A 24,210-nucleotide genomic window follows, 5' to 3' on the forward strand; every position below is an offset into this window, starting at 1 on the left:
GAACCGGATGTTCAAATCCCTTTGGTTCTTTGAGAAAGTTACGCCTATGTTTTGAAGGGAAAAGGAACAGATGGGATAAACCAAGTTTGCTTCTTCCCTTCAAGCTGTGCTGGACTGAAATGGTCTCCGACCTCTAGGCCAGAACCAATGTTTAGAAGCATGACAAAGTAGTTCTAGAACTCCGAGCACAGGAAATATCTAACTTATTCCAAGCACTTTCGGCACGGGTTCAGGCCTGAGAAAAGCAGGTACCAGATTTCAGACAAGTGTTATTTTAACTCAAATAAAAACCCACCGTTGTGTTTGGCGGGGATGCTGGAGCGAAGAACATTAAAAAGAGTGGCTGCCAGTTTATTGTACCGGTCAGCACTGAAGCACACAGCTCTACAAGGGAAGTGGAGATACTTGCACTGCCAGGGTCTGTAGCAGGGCTACATCAGTCTCTTGAGCGATAAGCCAGATCACTTGTAGCAGCTTGATAAAGTCATCTGAAAATGTCCTGCATGGGGATGCCACGTCTCAATACTGACTGTCCTCGGATGTGCCTAACACAAGCATTTCAACTGAATGTTTGCTTAAAGAATTTGATTAAATCCAGCATGGTAGCTTAGAAATGAATGTCTCAGTTTGGGGTGAACAGCCAGAACGTATGAGAATATAGCAGCGAAAAATCTTACTAGAGCCTTAAACCCAAGGTGCCCAAGATCTCTTACCATGAATACCTCTAGCAACTTGCCAGGAGCCAGAAAACACCTCATGGGCCTAAAGTGAATTAGATTACAGCTGTCTACATCCAAAACAGTGACATGTGATCTTCTGAGACTAACTCCCAGCATCCAATGTTTCCTCTTTAGCTGATCAGTTTTCCATTTAGATCAAGACAGAGCAATGCATGAGAAGACATGTATTGTCAGCAGACCACATCCGAGTATTAAATCAAAGGAAGCTACAGGATGCATTTTAGAAATATGAGTCACGTTCACCTTCCCCTTGAACACCCCAAACCTATTTTAACGTGTTGAATCCTTACCTTAGTTGCTGTGTTTTGAGATGATTGTTCTTCTGTACAAGGTGTTGACACAGATAAGGAAGGCAGCCTGGATGAAGAGGATAATGTTGATGTCTCCATTCCACTGTCCACATTTAAAGCAGAAAGTCCAACAACTTGATGTCCGTTGAGTTCACTAGCCTTACTGGGAGAGCAGGCCTGTAAAGAGCCATTTTGGAGACAGGTAGCGCTGTGAAAAGTGCTTGTGAGCTTTGACATTTTCTGATCGCTCTCATCTGAGTCGAGCTTGGGAAAGGAGAGAGATTTGATATTGCTCACTGACGTGATGGGGGAGAGGGACACTTTGGAAGACAGGGACATCTTTTCACAGTTTTCCAACTGTGGTAAAGTGATAAAGCCATTGGGTTTGTGAAGGGGCTTGAAGTCCAAGGTAGCCCTTTCTATGGATGCCAGAACTTCCTGATCTTGTAACGCAGATTCCGGCCCTACTTTGGGCAAGTTATTCTCCAACAGTTGGGTGACAATTGGCCCAGTCGTACCAACGTGAATTTCAAGAATATTTTTCAGTTCTTCTTTTTCATCAATAGTTTTTAGCTCCAGATTGTCAAATGGGTCTTCTTCACATTCAAAATCTGCTGGGTTGAAGTCTGCCTTTGGGTAAGGCGGACTAAGGACCTTTTGCTTTATGGCACTGCTGTTGGCAGGGGTGGGAGTAAGAATGTTATTGTGCTGTAGACTAGCGAGAATAGGGTTAATGGGAAGTGGCAGAGCTTCAGAGAAGCCCATTTTGCTGTTGTTGTCTGAAGCAGCCTTGGAATTAGCTATTGCTTGCGCAGCCTTTTGCTCTGCTTCTCTCTGAGCTGCTTGGATTTTTTTGATGTCTTCCGCCCACTCAACAGTTCTCTTTTCCAGGGAGAAGTCATACTGCAAGGAAAAACGAGATTCAAGGGTAAGGAACACAGTCACTACTTTATGACGGCATCATCATCCCATATGTAGCAAGGAACATGGAGTAACAACTTAGGGGTATTACCCAAGGGGTGGGGAGGATTTCTCTTAACTAATATCTCTGCTCACCTACAGACAAGCAGAAGACATTCTTTGTGCCTCTAGAACAGGGGTTCTCAAGCTTCATTGCATCAAGACCCCTTTCTGACAACAAAAATTACTACATGACCCCAGGAGGGGGGACCGAAGCCTGAGGCCACCCTGGGAAGAGTGGCCAGAGCCAAAGCCTAGTCCCCAACACCCCAGGTGGGGGGGCCAAAGCCATAGCTCAAGGGCTTCAGCCTCAGGCGGGGGGCCTGTAACCCTGAGCCCTGTCACAAGGGCTGAAGTCTTCAGGCTTGGACTTTGGCCCTAGGTGATGGGGCTCGGGCTTGGCCTTTGGCCCCAGCAAGTCTAATGCCAGCCCTGGCGACCCCATTAAAAAGGGGTCGTGACCCACTTTGGGGTCCCGATCCACAGTTTGAGAACTGCTGCTCTAGAAGCTAACCTTGGCTATATGCCAATGGATATATTCTATTCCTCCTTTCCACATGATTTTGCTTAAAAACTGTTACGAAGATGAACACAATACCACAGCATCTATCTCCCACAGAAGAGAGCATGCGTAGAGTAGAAATCAAGCACACTACTCAACGGTAGATCTCTACTATGCTCTAGCTTCAGGATTTGCTGGTAGGCTGCAGATTCCCCTGTTGATGAATTGGCCACGAGCCACACAAGAATAGAGTAGATTCTGGATTACTGCATCGCTGGAAACATCATGGAATTTTTTACCTCTCTTCAGAAGAGGTTAAAGTCCATAGCAGAGTTTAGTACCCAACAGAAAGAAGAGGTACTAACCTACGTACTGCCAGTTCTGCCAAGTCAAGAACCCAGCAAAGGAGTCATAAAACTGAAAAGGAGGACTTGTGGCACCTTAGAGACTAACCAATTTATTAGAGCATAAGCTTTCGTGAGCTACAGCTCACTTCCTCAGATGCATATCGTGGAAACTGCAGCAGGCTTTATATATACACAGAGAATATGAAACAATACCTACTCCCACCCCACTGTCCTGCTGGAGTAGGTATTGTTTCATATTCTCTGTGTATATATAAAGCCTGCTGCAGTTTCCACGATATGCATCTGAGGAAGTGAGCTGTAGCTCACGAAAGCTTATGCTCTAATAAATTGGTTAGTCTCTAAGGTGCCACAAGTACTCCTTTTCTTTTTGCGAATACAGACTAACACGGCTGTTACTCTGAAACCTGTCATAAAACTGAGACATTAGCCCCTAGCTTAGGGTGCGTTTTTCTACAGAGGCAGATCTGTGTCGCTATTACCAGCATGACAGGGTCCCCTGAGCTTTCTCACATTTTAATATGAGCACTTCCTTGGAAGTGCAAGCACAAGGATCAAATCTTACATAAACCTCTAGGCCAAATGCCGCCCATCCCCATATTCACACAGCACATATCACTGTAATAATCTTTCTACAAGGCATACCTCATGAGGTACCATTCGAAAACTAATAAATTTGCTGGTCAGTAGTATCATGCTGAAATGTACACAGCAATGTGATCTGTAAAGTTATGAACACAAGCTGAAATGACTGAAATGTGTTTACCAGGCAAGTCTGGGGAGGGAGCAAACCTGTTTCTCAAAGACAAGCTGGCGCCTCTAGCCAGGTGTCATCAAAGTTGACTGACGATCAATCACCAGTCAAGTGGCCATTCTTTGGCAGTGAAGGGGGGCAGGAAAAGATTGAGACTCCACGCCTCCACCCTCACAGCTGGAAGGAACTTTAACTGGGATAACCCTCAGGAAAATGCATTTCAAAGGGTGACTGGACTATAAACTGAGGGTCAAAAACACCCCAGGTACTCCTCCTGCATCCCCTCACCTCCTTTGACCAGGGAGATAAAGGAACCAGCCTTTGGACTTTGTGTAAGATCTTGACTTGAAAATTTGATCAGCAATGTTGCTGGGAACCTGTGGTAAAGATTTTACCTTGAACCAAGTTTAGTTATTAAAAAGCATTTTTTCTTTGCTTTTCTTGTAGCCATTTTTTCTTTTAATGCCTTATAGTCACTTAAACTTGTTTTACTCAATCAAAACCAATTCATTGTTGTGTTTAAACTGAATTGTTTGGTAACTCCAGCAAACCGTTGTACACTGACCCCTTTCAGTGTCAATGGACCTACAATATCCCAACTGTCCAGGAGAGGGCTGGGCAGTGCAGCACATGCGTTTCTGGGGAAAATCTGGGACTGGGAATGTGTTGGGGTCACCCTGCGGATCGTAACTAAGGCTGCTAGACGCCAGACTGGGGCTGGTGTGTACCTGACAGGCTGCTGGGGTCAGAGTTGCTGGAGCAGGGCTGTGGCTATATGCAGACACTCAGCATGTAACCTGCATGCTGTTTGTGAGACGCAAAGGTTGGGAACTACAGCAGCAAAGCATTGTGAAGCACCCAAGGCAGCAGGATAGGTGGTGACAAAACCCCTCTCTGGTCTGGACTGCACCCCAGAACGTCAGACCTGCCCACACAGCCAGTTTGCAGGACAAGAGAATTTACAGTTGCACAAGTGACAGAACAGTCCACAGCCAAAATTACTTAAGGCGCTAATGGTTTACAAGAGCAAACAGTGGTACCTTCTGAGCACACAGGCTTAGCCTGTGGATATTCAGTGCAAAGGACAGACACTTCGCACAGTGGCCTTGGCCCTTATGCCGTGCTACAACACTTGACATGCTGAAAGCAGACACGCCTAGCACCAGCAAGCTGGACTGTCTTCTGCTGCAGATGTCAAAGGAAGCCGTGCACCATGACACATGACTTCACTGCAGCAGTCACATCAGGCACACCAAATGTGTGTGTCACTGGCTTGGAGGGAAAGGGAAAGGAGAGTTAGCGCCACGTCCCAGGCTAGCCATTTAGGGTTAAAATGGGCCTCGAACATACCAGATCAACTCCTTGTAGAAAGTATACTATGAAATCAAAAGACTTAAACTATTGATTTGATCGGCTCTGTGGTCAGGACTCAAAATCCATATTCCAGGGAACTCTGTGGAAACATCACATGGCATAAAGAACACCAAGCCACTCTACTGCGACCTGCCATTCTCTCTGCATCAGGATTGGCACTAAACAGGACCTTGGCTCCTAATTTAAAATTTCAGTTAAATTAGTGCGGTTGGATTTCTAGTACTAATTTGAAAATGATAAGCACACAAGGATTTTTTAAAAGTTAGTCTGTTTAATCAGTTGATTTCAAACTAACCAAAAAAATTAAGGCAACTTAAGACCACGTGCCTGGAAAAGAGAGGAGAGATTTATTTGCCAAATTACGTAACTTGGCCACATGGCTGGGTAAATAAATTGTCAATGAGAACTACAAAGCAAAACAAGAGCTAGAAGTGTAGTTCTCCACCCAATAAAAGCAGGACAGGGGAAGTCAGAAGCCACAGAACATCATGCATACGCACCAAAGCACCAAATCTACTTATCTACTTTTTACACAAATTATAACAAAAATTAAATTCATTTGACAGCAAAAAAAAAAAAATATATCCACTAACTCCAAACAACCAGGATTTTGTAAGAGTGCTAGAACGCCTATATTTGAATTTTCCATTCTTGTTAAAACTGCCAAACTGTAGGATAGTCAGGGACAGAAGGAACAGAGTTAAGGTTGTTGTTGGAATCTGAACTGTGAATTTCCCGACTTTCCCATTAAAAAGTTCTACTTAAGTATACGTTTAACTTGAACTGTATCAAAGCTCTGTTTCAGAATTTCCTGGGCTTTTATTCCTTTTTGATAAATTATGACGACATGTAAAGCATTTGAGATAAGCACCGTAAAACTTGCAATTACAGCAGGAACATAAAAATTGCCATATCTGTCTCTATAGTCTAGTATCCTGTGTAGGACAGTAACTGGAACAAGATCTTTCAGAACAGGGTGCAGGAAACCCCATAAATGGGCAATTCTAGAACAACCAGGATAGCTCTAGCAAACATTTATATAAGACCTAAATCTGGATATTTCGAAATTTATGACATACCAAACATTAACAACAAAGGGAACAAACAAACAAAACACCCACTTACCTGGGCTTCTCTGACAAGCTGGGTAGAATCAGGAAAGCAGAAACCAATGGGTAAGCCAACCTTGGCTGGTGTTTTGAATTTGTCTCCGATCTTAAATGGGACATCATCAAGATAACTGAAAGGCCCTAAGATCAAAAGTAAAAGTTACATCAGAGACTCAAATGTATTATGCATTCCTGTTAGCTTTCAAATATGGAAATGTGAATCTATTTTATCTTTGCTAACCTACCTGCACAAAAATGAAAGTAGTCAGAAAAAGAACATACACGCAGAGCATGCTTGAGTTTGCTGCCCCACTTTTATCCAAAATATTTTGTTATACACACTTTTCAAATGGCTAAAAGGTTGAAATATGGTCTCAGATTTCTGGACAGATTATCAAGTAAGTTTCCCTGCACTAGTTTCTTTTGCCTTTCGCTCTGTATACACTTAAAAGTTATGTTGACATAGCTGTGTCGGCCAGTGGTGTGAAACAATCACGCTCCTGACCAATATAGCCCCACTGCAGAACTGCTACGTCGACATAGCTAACGTTTGCACAAGGGGCGTTCCTACACGAACAGAAAAACTTCTGTTGGTGTTAGTTGTGTCTACACTGGGGACTACGCTGGCATAGTCTCCGCAAGGTAGACATACATTTAAAGATGCATCCACACTGGGGGTGGGCAAACTACGGCCCATGGGCTGCATCCGGCCCGTCAGGGCTTTGGATCCGGCCTGTGGGATTGCCAACCCTGTGGCACCGTGGGCGCCGCACCACTCCCAGAAGCACCTGGCACTATGTCACTGCAGCCCGCGTGCTGCCCCGCCTGCGGGCGCTGCCCCGCCTGCGGGCACCGCCCTCCGCAGCTCCCATTGGCCGGCGATGGGAAACCGTAGAAGGGGAGCTTCAGGGGAGCTACCTGCAGGCAAGGGCAGCACGTGGAGCCCTCTGCCCCCCCTCCCCAAGGGGCTGCAGGGACGTGGTGCTGGCCGCTTCTGGAGCAGCCCGGTGCGGCCTGGGGCCAGGAAGCCTGCCTTAGCCCTGCTGCACACCGCTGTCACCCCGGAGCAGCTCAAGGTAAGCAGCACCGGGCCGGAGCCCTCGCCCCGAACCTCTCCCGCCCCCCAACCCCCTGCCCTGAGCCCCCTCTTACAACCTGCACCCCTCCTCCACACCAACCCCTTGCCCTGAACCCCTTCCTGTACCCCAACCCCCTCCCATACCCTGCACCCCAACCCCCTGCCCCAGCCCTACATTCATGGCCCTGCATGCAATTTCCCCACCCAGATGTGGTCCTCATGCCAAAAAGTTTGCCCACCCCAATCTACAGTGACTCAACTTCAGTTTTGGGACCCCAGTTTCTGTACCAATCTAATTTCACTTCCTTGGTCAGTCAGCTGGTATACTGTGCCCTCTGCTTATCACACTGATCACACATTTCTCACTGTTACCGTGTCCCCCTCGTCCCCCCACAATCTGTCTGTTTTATCCATCTGTTATCTAGTCCTCTACTTGAATTCTAGACTGTTTGGGGCAGGGACCATCTCTGTGTTCTACGTTTGTACAGTACCCGGCGCGGTCGGGCTACCAGAAAACAAGTAATAAACACCAACGACCATCTGAAGTTTTATGACAGCACCCCCAGCTGGGAGAATAGATGGAGTTCCAAACGCCAATCTGAATGGCAATTTGTTTGAAAGTGATATTAACCCCACTCCTACACCAGTGTTCAATGACCAGTTCATCTGTACATTCACTTTTGGGGTTGGAATATTATAGAAGATGCAGCTACAGAGTACTGTCGCCACCTTAGAGGAGAGACCGAGCTCAGGAACTAACCTCTTTTCACAGCCTGAGCAATCCCAAAGATCACTGATGTGTCATCTCCCTTTGACCAAATTTCAAACTTAAATGGCCATTCATAAATACCTCCTGCGCTCCTCTATTACTGAATCATCTACAAGAACGCAGCCAAGCGCTAATGAAGGACAGGTTTTCAAAACCAGGAAACGCCCTATTACCTGGGGCTGAAGACTGTCAGCGAGCCCAAGCGATGACAGCATTGCAGGATGTGGCACATCAGCCTGCTCTCAGATTCGTGCTAGAGAGATAGTGTCCTTTCAGCTTTGAATCCCTAGCACTGACTATTCTAGAGCCGATCTTGTTCCTCACCATGACCGTGAACTGAAGAAGTCTCTCAGAGAATTTAACAGTAACTTTACTCGTTGCACCCCCAGCAGAGATAGCAACATATTCAGTGACTGCTCAACAGCACTGCAATTTCGATGTTGGGAGGGGACCATGGCCATTACTGCAACAAGGCGTCTAGTTTAAGGATGTGTGTAGTTGAACTGGTACACTAACAACTCCCAAGTGTTAGTTTATGCAGAGATCGTGACCAGAGTGCCCATCAATGGGAACGGGAATCACAACCCATCTAAACCAGACCAGATGCCCTTTGATTGCATGGGAGAGATGAGGTGGGTGAGGTCATATCTTTTATTGGACCAACTTCTGATGGTGAGAGAGACCAGCTTTCAAGCTTAGACAGGGCACTTCTTGAGGTCTGGGAAACATAAGCCTGGTGTACATTACAGAGTTAGGCTGACGTAAGGCAGCGTACAGCGACCTAACTCTGTAAGTGTCTACACTAACTCAGCTCCAACTGATGCAAGTCATCCAATACACCGACTTAATAACGCCACCTCCATGCGAGGCGTAGCGCTTCGGCTGATGTAGTTAGGTCAACACAGCGTCAGTGCAGTCACTGCGTTGTTGACATGGATTGTTGCTGCCTCTCAGAAGCTGTCTCACAACTGCCCCAATTGGTGCAAGCGTTCCTGGTCAGGACGCACACCGCCGACACAGGGAGCATAGTGTGGACAATTTAATTACTGTGCTGGCTGTATGTCAACGTAACTTAGGTCAACTTAATTTTGCAGTGTAGACTTGCTTGTACTCAGTGTCACAGATAAATACACAGTGGAACAGATTGTTTAGCGTAAGTAGCTAACACATAGTTTATGGGACCATTCAAGGTGAAGTGGCCCATTAACACTCCTCCCTCCCATCGCCTCCTGCCCGCTGCGGATCAGCTGTTCCGCAGCGTGCAGAAGGTGCTGGGGGGAGAGGGAAGGAGCAGGGACGGGGTGCACTCAGGGGAGGGGACGGAGCGGGAACGGAAACAGATGGGATGAGGTGGGGGCTTGACGGAAGAGGTAGAGTGGGGGTGGGGCCTGGGGCTGAGCAGGGGTTGAGCTCCCCCAGGCAAAGGGAAAATGCCCGTGCTACACTACGCGTTGTGACAGGCATGAGTAGGAGTGCGACTACTGCTCTCTGTCTTGTCTTATCTGAGCACCAGGTAGGGAGAGATTAAAAGTTATGATTATTTTTAATGCCACTTGAGCTAAAGCCAGGACATACAGCACTAAGGTGAGGGATGGTACAGGCAAAGACTGGCTGCTCTACTCAGGAATTTGCTTCTTGCTAGTTTCACCTTAGCAGTCAGCGTGTGATACCTGACAAATATTACTGGGAAATTATTTTTAGTGTCTTCCCAGTATACCGATTTTCTGACTGTGACCACCACTGTAACCTGGCATTTACCGACGGGCTGCCATAGACATGGGAACCATCCTCTCTCTCAGGGTAGCCTTTCCAGAACACTTTGTGATGGGTTTATAGAATTTCCTTTTGTGGGGAGAAAGGAGAGAAAAACCCCAAAGGTATATTTCACTTGTTTTACCCAGGTCAGGGATTTTCCTTTGTATCAGAATATGGTTAGAGTCCTGCCCAGAATGTGATTTAAGCCATTGGCCTTTTTTTGCAGAGGGCTGAACATGCCAATTCCCCGGAAATGATTTTAAAAGGCAGATTGTTCAAAGCAGGGAGCAAAAAGAAACTGGATTTTAGTACAGACGTAGGCGTGGCTGTTACTCAGTGTTCATCCACAGCAGCATGCACACATGAGTTTGTTACAACTCACATTAAGTAACAGGATGATATTTAATATGTGGCTCCTTGGAATTTGGACTCTGTTTAAACAATTATTATAGCAGACCCAGGAAGTTCAGAAAAACATGCACCCACTTTATTCAAACCATCCTTTCTGCCTCAGCCAAGACCAACAAGAGTGTCAGTATCACTGTGTATCACCGATTATGTAAACACAGGCCTGGTCTGACCCCCAGATGCCTCAGGTGCATCCCCAGGAAACAATGGCCTCCACAGTCTAGCAGCTTGATGAGTGAACGTGTAAAGAGGTCACCACTGACGTGGGGAATCGGTTCAAAACAATAAGGAAGGTACCTTTAGTGGTCACATTGAGTGGAGGGTGTAAAATGGGGTCCAGCCAGGATCGCTCCTCTCCCAGCACTCCCTGGAACCAGAACTGTGCAGTGAAGACCCCCCCGCCACACACACACACACACTCTGAGCACTAGGATCCAGGTGGTGTCTCCTCTCCCCGTCACGTAGCCTTGGGGGAAACAGTGCAGAGAACAACCAGCCAGAGACTCTAGTTGGTAGGAACAGCCAGCCACTGCTCGGACCTATGGATAGTCCAGTCAAAACTGCAGAATGTTCTGACTGTCTCTGGCCAATTGACTGTTTTCTCCAACCCTCCCTCTCTATCACAGTGTCTTCACCTCAGCTTCACTCCTGCCTGTCCCTCCTTGCCCTCTTCCCTCGCCCCTTCCCTTTTCTTTCCATTTAGCGGATCCCCTCCTTGCTGCCATCACATGCTTGCACCTGCTTGCACCCTTTCCCCCCATCCTGTGTCAGTCTTGTCTATTTAGATTGTTAGCTCTCCTGAGAAAGGACTTCCTGCTACTCTACACAGCGTCTGGCACGACGGGGCCCCATTCTTGGTTGGCCCTTCGCACTACCCTTATAAACACGAGGAATAACTGGAGCAGTTTTGGACATCAGCTGAGGAAGCGGCAGCAGCAGCTTTCAACTTGCGTGGCAACAATTAGCACTGTGTTAGCAGAACATCAAACACTACCCTTGGGAAACTTCAGTTCACCTTTTCAACACACCTGCAGAAAGCTACATTTCCAGGCACTGCCATTCACTCGGCTTGCAAGTCTCTAGCTTCTAGTTCTTCAAACACCACCACAGTGCACTGAGCTCCGTGCTCAGAGAAACCTGCTGGAGCATTCTCTTTCTGAAGTATGAATTCAGAAGGTGGCTTCCTCAAAGCTCCAGGTATAACCTAGGTTCCCTCCATCCCACCAACTCCCTACTTGATACCGGAGGAGTTGAACTGGACTGTGGGTTCCACCAGAGGGGAAGGTCTCTGGCCTGTTCCCCGATTCTCTAGGTGGATCAGCAGAGACTGCGGGGATTGTTCTTCCTTTCCCCATGCTGGCCAGTGATGAGGCTAACTGAGTGAACGGCAGATCTGAAGCACGAAAGCAGCCAACTGAGGGCTGCCGTAAACCTCTGAGGCGAGAAAATCCGCCAATAAGTGCAGGAGCCACCAAGGCAGAGGAGGAACTCTGTCAAACCCTTTACAGGTAAAGCAAGTAAAGGCCAGATACCAAGAGGGATTTTACAACTAACCAGCTTTGTAATAGCCTCATGTAAATTCCCATAAACAGCAAGCACGGGGAGTGTGTTCATTTGAAGTGTCAGCTCTGTACAATTCTAGAAACTCTGTACACGCTAAGCTGCAGCTACTTGCTGGGCTAGATGTTGTGTCGTAAACTGCAATTATAGGGACAGTGTCACCTATTTGTTCTTTTGGACGCTGGGAGGTGATTGAAAAGAGTTTTCCCCACTAATTCCCCAAGAGATGACAAAACAAAAGTTGTGCCCATCCCTCCCCAGAAAGTTTAAGTCAGCACAGCAATAAACTTAGTGTTAGAATTGCCAATATCAGCAGAAACGCAGAGAGCCTCACAACAGGGTATTTCAGTTAACTACTGATGCTGCAGAGCCATTTCTTTTGTTCTTGTTATTTTGTTATACAAGGGGCGTTTCCCACCAGATTGTAACAATTAGAGCCCAGAATTGTAAAACCTCTGGCTCCAAATGCAATATTAATTCTGCATTGCACATATACTTCTTACATTCAACAGTAATCAGCAATTAAACAGCACATGGTCCAGCTAACTTTGCTCCTGGAACTCTGACAAGACATATTAAAAATTAGATACCATTTCTTACCTATTGTCACATCTTTGATTAAAGAAAATGTTACAATCTGGTTTCAGGATTTATTATGTTTTCATTTTGCATTTCCTAGGCTAGTCAGTCTGACTTGTTTATAGTCCTTTCCCTGCTGTCGTCACTTTCTGATCCCTTTATACTAGGGCAAGGAGAAAGCATAAAGGTCAACTTAATGGGGCAGACTTTTCCAAGCCTTCCTCTCCCCCATGGTGGAGTGCTCTAGTGTCATTTTGCTCACCTGAAACACTATCTGGGAAGAGAAGGGACTCTAAACTCTATGAAAAGGAAGAAGTCTGCATGGACAATCACTTTAACTTAGGTTGGTACTGGTCATTTCACATGCAATTCTTGATTACACATACAACTGCAATATTTGCATGCAACTGCAAAAATCGGATCCTCTATCACAGAACTTTGAGGGTCAGAATAGTTTCCCACTCTCCCGTCCCCAAAACTTTAGACCCGACTCCAGCAAACGCACTTAGCTTTACACAAACGGACTCTAGTGAGATTATTCATGTGTAAAATTAAGCACATATTTAAATGTGTGCAGGATCAGGAGTTTACAGAAAATTCCACTCCTTACCTTTCCTCCTTCACTTACCCGAAAGTAAGTTACTTAAATGGATTTAGTTCAAACTATATTTGAAATAAATTCATCACAGGGCAGACTCCAAGCATGAGCAGTTTCAGTCATAAGGAGACTTTATGGAAGTTATAAATGAGGAAAAACAGTTTAAAATTAAAGTGAAGTTGCAACCTTCGCTATATAGAGTTTGCTTCTGCAAACGCTATTCCACTGGCCTACTGTTGGTTTAATTTCACATGCATACACCAAGCTAGGGATTTTCCCGTTTTCCCGTTTGAAGTGTTCTTAATGCCATGAGTGAAAGATACCAGACTGAAGTCCTCGGTTTAGGCAGAGAACAGGCATAGGCAACAGAAACGTAAGTTTCCGCGCCACTGCCCCACCAATGCCCTTCCAGCCCTGACATGAAAGAACCAGCTCTAGCAGAGACAAAGCAGACTAATCTCCATTGAGCACTCAAGCCATGGCCTCTGTGCTGACTGCCAGTTAATGCCAACAGTGGAAGTTTCTGAAGTGCACACATGTCCACTGAAAACCTGGATTGAGACCAAGTTTATTGCACACAAGTCAATCAACAGCCAACAGAAAATGGCTACTTTTGGTCAGTAGCAGGATGGTAAAAGGCTTTTGAGTCTCCTATTAATCCCAAGAGCCACCCAATCCCGTTATATTATTAGATGGGGGGGGGGGTAGAATCTATATTAGAGGTAACACAGAATGTTTTACGGGGAGTTTCCTCACATTAATCTTTCCAATACAAAAATACAGCACTTCACTTACCGTGAAAGTCGGATCCCGACTTCTTAGAAGCCATTTAGAATCTGAAAAACAGTTTAGAAGCATTAATAATCTTTCACATATGTTAAATAATATAATACTATGAGCTTCTATTTTGTCTTCCACCCAAGGATCTCAGGAAGCTTTGCAAATATTTATTCAAATTTAGCCTAATGCCCCTGAGACATGAGTAAGAAAACCCATTTTATAGTCTACGAAACAGATCTGGATTGTTAAGTATTTATTTAGCGTGCGCATAGTCGTCTAGCCAAGTGAGGACATTTTCAGTGGTGTGATGCAGTTCTTCTAGGCCCTCGCTAAACCTAGTCAGCAGGCATTCATCAACAATGTGCATCATCGTCGGTGTTGCACCGCAGCTACACAAAGGACTGTCACAAAGGCCCCAGCGATACTTGCCCGGTCCAGAACCTTTTCAACAGGGACCTTGGAGACGGGGCAGGTCAAAACCAGGCAGGCAAATTGCTAAGTAACTTGCCCAAAGTCACACCATCGGGGCACAGTCAGGAAGAAACTAGGTACCCTGACTCTGTGTTTGCAGCACAAGAGCATCCTTCCTCTCCAGCTGGTCTTAAGATACTAAACATGTTTATCCTACATGGGAGAAAAAACCAAACCAAACCAGATTTAGTTCATTTGTGTCCAAAGCCCTATTTTCACGGATACGCTTAGAAAGTGAGAGCGCCTTTCAGGAGTCAGGAGATGCAGAGAATTATGCAGAAGCCAGCAGTGAAACGGACATTGGTCCATGTGCACTTTCCACTACCTAGCGGGCAGAAAACTACATAGTGTAGATTCCATAAACATTGTGTATTATCTTAGAACATTTTAACCAAAACTCTCTTTAGTTAATGTTAAGAAAACCTCTGCAGAAGCTGGGACACAGATCAAAGGGAATACAACGTGCCTAAGATACGCACGAATCTACTAGCAGTCTGTGCACTGCACCTGCCACCTGTGGACAAGCACAAGAGAGGCCGCAGCTGACTAAACAAACACAACATGCATCTGATTTCTCTAGTTCCTGAGTTTACAGTGGCAAGGTTATTAGATCTAGAGGCCCTTGGACGTGGTTTCATCGGGAAGATCTTTATTTTGATGAGCACCGAGGGAAGGGAAGGAGTCTGCTCTGGTGACTGGAGGAAGAGGATGGATTCGGCACTCCCAGATTTTATTAGCTTCGCCAATGACTCGCTCTCTGACCAGATTTAGATCTGAACGCTGGCGGCCAAGAAAGGCCCCTTTCAGCACAGCAGCAGGCAGCTCAGCAACACCCATTCTAATGAAAAGCTGCTTCTCAAATGCAGCTCGCAGATTACCGAGAACACTTCCTGCCCGGATAACTCCAAGCACTAAAAAGCCCGAACGAGTGTCCAGCTCGCCTCGGCTAGGAAAAGTAGATGGTGGTTTCAAACAATAAAATTGTGCTCATATTTTAATTAATATGATTTTAAACAGCACTTAACACCTAACGTAGACAGGATTTAGATCCTAGAGTTTCATATTATGCATGAATCAAGGTCAGCACATTGGATGGGAGGGGCCTACCATGCATTCTTGAAGGGCCCTTAACATGGTCTGGCCCCACCAACTGGTATCAAAGAAATCTCACCCTGACTGGGGCAGACCTATTGTTGACACCCACTTACCACAGGCCATCTTCCTAGAGAAGAATGGTTTCAGAGTAACAGCTGTGTTAGTCTGTATTCGCAAAAAGAAAAGGAGGACTTGTGGCACCTTAGAGACTAACCAATTTATTTGAGCATAAGCTTTTGTGAGCTACAGCTCACTTCATCGGATGCGTATGCTCACGAAAGCTTATGCTCAAATAAATTGGTTAGTCTCTAAGGTGCCACAAGTACTCCTTTTCTTCTAGAGAAGAATGAGCCTAATAGATGGCATCATTAGGAAGTTTCCCCTAAAATGTTCCTTTTCTTAATTTCATCCCTCTATTCCTGGTCAGACCACATTTATGGCACCCAAGGATTCTTCTCCTTCCTTACTCTGCATAGATTTGAAGGGTGTAGGCATTAACACTCTCCCCCTGCCTCCCCGCATCACTCCAAAATGGCATTGATTTACTAAGCTCACTCTTACTCAGTCTTTCTTCAAATCAGTCTCCTTGGATTCCCTCCAATATGTCTACCCCCTATCAATGAGAGGACCACATTTGAACAGAGCATTTTAGGTGTAACATCACCTGAACCAAAGAAAGGAAAAGAACCACCTACCCTGATCCACAAGTAACGCACATGAAAACAACTCCAGGTTTCTGTTGGGGTTTTTGGGGTTGCAGGTTACTGAAAGCATTGCCTACTAACCCAAGGAGTAAGTTTCCTAGCTTGCCCCCCCCCAGCTATAACTGCGCTGCAGTGTCCCTTGCCATTGAAAGAAACAAGACAGCTGTGCATTGTTTATTGCGAATTCAATTTAGTGAATGTTCTAAGTGTAACTTTAGCGCCTCTCTTCCTGCTATTACACTTTCCCTCCAAACTTCACTCCGCTTTCTCTTGCTTTTCATTCCTCTACTAAGTCCTGGTGCAGCTCTTCCTGCGTTTCCTTCTCCGTCCCCTCCCTCCATACCATCCCCTCACACCCAGGCCTTGGAAGTTGTCAATAAATACCCAGGACACAGGACTAAACCTGTGTTTAGAAGTTTAGTAGCCAAAGGGATGTAATATAGGTGCCACTCCTGTCCCATTCCTGGCACTGTCCAGGGGATGTACCCAGGTAAGAAACCAATCTACCCCAACCTACTGCCCCGGGACCAGGTTCAGGGTTAGCAACTTTCACAGCCACATCCAGCTTGGGTTTGATTGTCCACAAATTCCTCTTTGCTGAATGGAAGAAAGAGCATGCCAGTCCCTCTGCACCCGAGCCAACAGACACCTCAACTGCCCACAAGCAAGTTAGGAGTTTCTACAACTTTACCTACCACCAGCTGCCTGGCTGCTACCCGCCCCCCCACGCTCCTTTTTGGGTCTTCCTCCTTTGTGAATAGCTCCAGGAGTGTCCTCTGCTACTACTAAGAGCTTTGACAGTCAGCAGCTAAACTACAGTCTATTTCATTGCAACCCAGAGGGCTCTGAGTAGCAGTTTTGAGCATGCTCCAGCCTGCAAAGTACTGAGTTTGAGCCATCTGCAGACTCAGGAAGGGAGCAGTGCCTCAGTTCACATTCAGTTCTCATTTGGAATGTTTCCCTTGCAGTTATAAGGACTAGAAATGTAACGCACACACTGGGAAAGTTTCCTACTCACCATGGGCAGAGGAGTCTTCAAGATCTGTCTTTAATACTGCTGTACAGCCCTCTCCCCCCATTCCTTTGTGATTCCATATGCAAGAGCTTTTGTGAAGGAGCAGTGCCCTTTATGACTCTCTGGGATCTGTCCAAGGGGGAAGGACTGGGGTGATTTTAGCACCCTAACAGCCTCACCTGCCAGGTCTTGTATGCAGGTCACCAGTATACAATCACTAACAATGATAAAGGCAGAGAGATCCAGTAGTGACTGCATGAATGTGAGACTTTATTCTGTGCTCTTAAGGTCCCCCATCACCATCCCCTGATCTGTCTGTTCACCATGTCCCAACATGAAACCCAGAACTGTTGGATTACTGCCAGGGGGCAGCACCCAGTTAAAGCAGCACCGGGGTCCTGGGAGGGACATGGGAGCCAGCAGCAAGGTGAGACACCGGCCGACAGAGGGCGCTCCGGAGGCTGGAATGCTAATTCCCTGAGACGTCCAACAGGAGGTGCCACCGGTGAGTCCGCGCCCGGCTACACCACCAAACCTTCCTGGAGCACCATGGGCTCATTTTAGGCTGTGAGCAATGAGTCATGTTAGGTAACTCGGAATCTGTTTTTAACTCAACCAGGTGTCATTCTGCTGATGCTTTCTCTAATACACCTCTAGGCTTGTTTATTTCACAATTTCTCTAATTTCCGTACAATTTCCAAAAAACACTAAACCAAACACTACTGGCTTTGGAGATAGCTGGTACCCCTGAAGAGGGAACAAAGAAAGTACTTCAGCTTCTCGAGGGTTGCAGAGAAAAAAGAGTACACTAAGTCTGCAGCCCAAATAATGCAAAGAAAGGCGGCCAAGGACCAAGCAACCTATGGATTACCTGGCACAGCTGCACTGTAACTGCCAGTGTAAATGGGACTTAAACTGACCCCAACTCAACAAAGAAAGGCATTAGATAGTAGATCACACACTATATTAAAGAGACTATGCCTTTTAGACACCAAATCATAGGGCTGGGCAATAACTGAAGATAGAATTAACATACAATGACTAAACAAACAAGGATTTGGGGAAGTCGACTTGATATTTATTACAAGAGAAAGCAACATGAGTTTATATGTAGGTAGAAACCATATTTGATTCCATTATCCTCACCCTTCATATGTCACTAGCCTTGGATTGTTAAGATCTTTGGGACAGGCACTGTGTATACCTCTAATTTCAGCACCTAGCCCAACGAGGTCCAACTCCAAACAAGGACCTTTGGACACTACCATGGGTTATTACAAATCCTACATTCCTTACTATGATCACGTCTCTATTTACCAGCTAATGCTGGAGAACTGTCAGAAATAAAGTTGTAAAAGATACCTTAAATGGGAGGAGAGAAAAAACATTTTCAAACTTCAGTGCACAAAGGGGAGGGATTGCTCTGCGACTCCAACAGGAATTATCTAGAGTAAACTCACACCCTACACTACTGACTGCACGTCAGAGTACCAGAAGCAGCTTAATCCTTCCTGCTGCAGCAGAAAGACAGATTACAAAAGTTTGGCCCTGAAACGGATGAGATTGTAGATTACTATATCACTATAATCCTGATGAACCCTATCAGTCTGTGCAAAGAACGGGCTATGCATAAATGTTATACACAGGAATCTGCACTAGCTAAGCACTGTCAGTGAATAGGACACTGAACTTGGTCCAGGAACACAAAGGCTAGTTGAAATATCTTACAAAAATAAAGCTGTAAAAGCCCAGCACAAAAAGACTTCAATGGTAGTAACAGGTATCAACCAGGAATCGCAGTCATGCCAGAAGACTACAATTTAGGCTGTCTTCACTGCCCAAAAAGGTGCGTTTTTCCCATGGGATAATTAATGTACATTACCCATCTCATTGTAAAATCCTACCGGACACACGGCACGCTGCAGTGTTTGCTGTGAGAGAGCTCGGGAAGGTTAATACTATACTCTTCTCACAGTAAATTTTATTAAAGCTAGTGTTTAAAATCAAGTTTACACAAATTAAGAGGGAAGGTACTGTACATCTGGGGTCAGGCTTGCAGTGCCTCGCCTCCACTGGGATTTTACAGCAGTATAGCTACCCCACAGTAAATACACACCTGGTTTGCCTTTAGGGCTTGTCTACACTTGAAAGATCATTCAGATTAAGGTAGAGTGTGAATTTGAATTTGCAAGCCCTTACCTATGCATTTAGCAAACACTGGAATAGCAGGAAAATGCAAGACAGGGAATTTATTGCACTGGAGGGTTTGGCTGTCTGTGGGTTAACATTCACCTTACAAAAAGAAAAGGAGTACTTGTGGCACCCTAGAGACTAACAAATTTATCTGAGCATAAGCTTTTGTGAGCTACAGCTCACTTCATCGGATGCATTCAGTGTGAATGCATCCGATGAAGTGAGCTGTAGCTCACGAAAGCTTATGCTCAAATAAATTTGTTAGTCTCTAGGGTGCCACAAGTACTCCTTTTCTTTTTGCGGACACAGACTAACACGGCTGCTACTCTGAAACCATTCACGTTACAGGTTCCTTTTCAAAAGGGGTTTCATTTTGAAAACCTCCCTCTTCCACCATTCTGCAATCTGATTGTGGCAGAGGACAATTTCCTACAATGTCCTGGACAAACCTTATTGAATTACATTAAACTTTATCGAATTCAATTATATTCAAAATAACACACAATTGTATTGTAGGATCATATGTAACTTTTCCAGGAAACTGCCTAACGTGAACCTTGGAGAAATGTTAGAAACTTCAAAGAACGGTTTGGGACAATACGTGGTTAGTGGGTTTCCTAGGAAGTACTTGGGAGGCCTTTTGAAGCTAAGTCCTGGGAAGAAAAACCTCATTGTCTACTGACTACCTGCTCCTGAAAACTCCAGCTCAAAGACCCCTGAACTATATAAAAGGAGGGACTAAACTTTTCATGAGTGTGCTAGTTCCTGAGCAGAGACTGTTGTGAACTTTTGACCACAGAAGAGACGCTTCTGTGGGGTTTGAAGGACTGATCACCAGCCAGAGCCCTTGCTGGAGTTGGGGTGATCTCTGGTAAGTTTGCGTGAAGGTTCTTTCACTGTGTTTTAATACCTTTTCTCTGTAATGCTTTTACCTTAACAATAAATAAGCTTGCATAGAAACAGCTGTTTGATAGCTTAACTGTGGGCAGTTACGTTGTTAGTCTCTGAACAGAAAGCAAGCAGGTCTGTGTAGACAGTCTGTCTTTTGCTGTGGGTAACACAGTGAGGGCAGAGAACTGCTCAGCCTTGGAGATACCCCGGTCAGAAGCGAAGAAGACGCGGGTCCCCACCCAAGTGAGGAGATGGCTAAAGGAGCCAGAAGCCTAGAGTGGGTGCCCTTGCCAGACCACAGAGGGGAAATATGGGTGCAGTTGCCTTGAACTGTGATCCCTCTCTGACGGTCTGTCCACGGACTATTTCCGTGTGTGCCGGTTCTCCTCTACCAGGGTGGGCTTTGGGTGGCTGCAGCTAGTTTGTCACGCCTCTTAAGACTTTTTTTTTTTTAAGTTAGAGAAGCTCTCTCCAGACTCTGCCATCTTTATAGCTGTTGACAATGTCATTAACACTGTCCCCAACCCTGCAATGAGCTTCACACAGGTAGACCCTGCAACCACAAGGAGCAGTCTCAATAACTAATAAATGTTAGTTCCGCATTCGTGTCCACCTGCCTGGAGCTCACTGCAGGAGCTGAGCCCTTATTTGCTTTTCCTCATTAGGTAAGTAAGATTCCTCTCTATCCGTGTCCACTTTTAGCTTAGCTATCACTAATAGCTCATTCAACAAGTTCTCTCTGCAAGCAAGTAAATATGCCATCCCGAAGGCCTTCTGATATACGAACTGTGAAGTCTGCTTTCGAGGCGCTTCCTCCAGGGTCACGCTAAGGTTGAAAAGGAGAGCGCTGCACAGCCATAGAGGCAAAGACATTAGCAGCTCCTTCTGCTAACTTTAGGCTTCATTAGCCCCCCCCCCCCCCCAACACAGGGTCAAATGGCACAGAAAGAGCCAGGCAGGTGGGTGTGAAGGTGCGGCCAAGGGACACTGTGGGACATTTTCACCAGTGGGTGAGAAGGGCGTTAGATGGACTACTGCTAAAGTTACCGGGGAAGAGGAGGAGTTAACTCTTCATTTGCACACATATTCTGTTACTGTATTTTCCCAAGTTTATGACTGTGTTCCCTGTCCTCTAATAAAGGCTCCCTTATCTGTACACAGTCTGAGTGTTTGGGAGTGGGGAAGTTCTACCCGTTAAGGGCACTGGGGAGGGAATATTTACTTTTCTCAGGTATCAGAGTGGGCTTTAGCCAGTTTAGTTACATGTCAAGAGGGGACCCTAGATATAATTTCGCTGCCATTCACCACCTAGCAGAAGGGTTACAGCTGTCTAGACTCCAGACCACAGGAGCCCTTTGAAGCGACTCTCCCGCTAAGATTCAGATGCCTAAGAAAATATTTCTTGCCTCATTTCTTTTGATGCAATCAGCAAACTTTCCGGCGTGATAGGCATCCACCACACTCAGTTCAGACCCAGCTCCTCTTTGATTTCTAAACAATAAGGAGACTTTGTTCTAAGTCCTTGATCCTGCAATTTACAGTGTGTCCTAGGCCAACTATACACACACACACACGCAGATCCCACTAAAGTCAATAGATTCAGCTGCCTTCCCACACGCTAGAAATTGCCAATCGAGGCCTCAATTATATAAAGGGCCGTTTGTTTGTCATTTATATCGCATCAATTAAGTATATGGTCCTGCCTCAGCACAGGGGGCTGGATTTGATGACCTATCAAGGTCCCTCCAGGCGTGCACTTCTATGATTCTACAAGCGATTTGATTCAAATATGCAATTTCTGACTCAAATGCCACAGAAGGTATTTTAGATTGACAAAAAGAAAAGCAGTACTTGTGGCACCTTAGAGACTAACCAATTTATTTGAGCATAAGCTTTCGTGAGCTACAGTTCACTTCATCGGACCGAAAGCTTATGCTCAAATAAATTGGTTAGCCTCTAAGGTGCCACAAGTACTCCTTTTCTTTTTGCGAATACAGACTAACACGGCTGTTACTCTGAAACCTTTAGATTGACAATATTTTGAGATGCAAATTTGATATTAAATATTTGTATTATGGTAGCAGCCAAAGACCATAATGGGCATCAGAGCTCTGCTGTGCTAGGCTATGAACAAACACAGATGCAGATACAAACTCTGCCTTGAAGATCTTACAACCCACAAATTGTAATTGAAACCTCTTACTTCTGGTAAGTGTTAAAGCTTTGTTACAGGATTCAAATATTAATTTGGAAGTCTAAAGCATAGTAAAACCAAGGCAGGCCAGAAAAGATAACCAATGTACAAGGCACAGACTCAATTACCAGTCTGTAGTCACTTCTGCTTCCATGCAGGTGACATTTCCCAAAAGTCTGCAGCAACAAATCCAGCCTTGTACTTCTAATGTAACTCTGCACACACCACTTGCATTCACATCACTGCAGTCGGTATTCCCCTTTCATGAAAGGAGATTTCACTGAACTACCCTCCATAATGATTTTGATACCTAACGTCATTCGAAAACTGGATTTATGTGAAGTTACAACCACATCCCCCTAAGCAGAAGCAGCTGCTCTTTCACCAAGCTTGGCAGAAAGGGAGGTCTGAAGCAGACCCCCTCTAATCACTTCAAGGGCCACTGCAAGCTTTGAAATCCATAAGACAAAAGCCAAGACATTCCTTGTTTCAGGGCTGAGAAATATGCACTAGCCCCCATTTCAGCTCAACTAAACCTATGGAGTTTGAAAGTCCCGCTGTGAAATTAAAACAGTTTGGCCACTAGCTAAGGATTTAACAAGAAGCCCCACACTGTGATGTGACTCCACAAAGGGAGAAGACCGTACTAACAGCAGAATCTGATGAAAGCCACACTGCCAGTGCAGAAAGCTTATACTGAAGGATCCACGTAACATAGCATGTGACTGTCTAAATCACAGGATTGGAAGAAAATCTGGATGGAGAAACCTTAAACAGTTGCATTAAGGACAACACAGTTTGCAGACCCAAAATTTATCTCCAATCATTTTGCCCTTTTTTTTTGGGGGGGGGGGCAGGGACTGGGGGCTAGGGGGCTGGAACAAAGAGCTGTTAAGAGCTTCCCTAAAATAAAACCAGAGTAGGACGGAGGGAGGGAGGGAGAGAGAGAGGAAGGGGGAAAGGGAGAGAGAAAAGAAAGAAAAAAAGCAAATCCCAAAAACAAAAACATACTAAGGAAACAGTTCTGTGTCTCCCAGGGGTTACTGGATGGTTTGAAAATATGGTTTAATGATCCCAGTAATATTCACTAAAAGCTCCTTGTGCCAATATTACTGTATAGATTCAAATTATTTGAGCATAAACTTTCATGAGCTACAGCTCACATCATCGGATGCATCACGAAAGCTTATGCTCAAATAAATTGGTTAGTCTCTAAGGTGCCACAAGTACTCCTTTTCTTTTTGCGAATACAGACTAACACGGCTGTTACTCTGAAACCTGTATAGATTCAGCAACTGCACCATTTAGGGAGATCAATTTCTTTTCAACACTCCCCATCTTTTTATTCTAAAGAAAATGTATGAAGCATGTTATTATATTGCCTCTTTATGCCTCCTGCTAAACCAACACCATACATCAATGGGAGTTAAACCTGAAAGCAGACCAAAGAAAGTATAACTACAAAGGCTTGTTAGAATAGCTATTAAAGTCACTGGATTTAAGAGCACATCTCATAAGGAGGACTTTCAAGACCCTTCTTAGCAGTAAACAGGGCAGCTAAACAACGGTTTCCTTTATAACCCCAGTACAACCAAGACACTTTTGACCTTTACATCCCAAATCAAACTACACTATGTTTCCCATTAAATTAATCTATCTTTATATAATTGAAAGAAAATAAGGACTGATGAGACAGTAGGTGAGTGTCCTAGTTTTTCCATTGTAGAACAGCCCACCAACTATCTGAGTCAGGGCAGTAATACTCAGACCTCAGTGGTTCACCAAAAGAGCCACAGTAGTGTGAATTTACCATTTTCACACACACGTACACTGTTCTCACAGCAAGATGACTGACCAAGTATTATTTCATCAACTACAACTGGTTAACAGCATAGTAACATTTGGGTGAGAGCAAGATGAGCTGTAGCTCACGAAAGCTTATGCTCTAATAAATTGGTTAGTCTATAAGGTGCCACAAGTCCTCCTTTTCTTTTTGCGAATACAGACTAACACGGCTGCTACTCTG

General features: G+C 45.2%; 1 protein-coding gene across 3 annotated transcripts in view; it reads right to left on the reverse strand.

The window, feature by feature from the left end:
• UBAP1 (ubiquitin associated protein 1) overlaps positions 1–24,210 on the reverse strand; it is a 55,405-nt gene that overhangs the window by 11,808 nt on the left and 19,387 nt on the right. For all 3 annotated transcript variants that reach the window (XM_084629144.1, XM_084629143.1, XM_084629145.1), the window contains exons 2-4: positions 13,637–13,677; positions 6,111–6,235; positions 1,031–1,933 (exon numbers count right to left, since the gene is read on the reverse strand). In XM_084629144.1, coding sequence (XP_084485270.1) covers positions 1,031–1,933; positions 6,111–6,235; positions 13,637–13,670 — 1,062 coding nt within the window. In that variant the 5' untranslated portion in view covers positions 13,671–13,677. The remainder of the gene's footprint in view (positions 1–1,030; positions 1,934–6,110; positions 6,236–13,636; positions 13,678–24,210) is intronic.

The sequence above is a fragment of the Lepidochelys olivacea genome (genome assembly GCF_965140295.1).
Source record: "Lepidochelys olivacea isolate rLepOli2 genome assembly, chromosome: 5".
NCBI lineage: Eukaryota > Metazoa > Chordata > Testudines > Cheloniidae > Lepidochelys > Lepidochelys olivacea.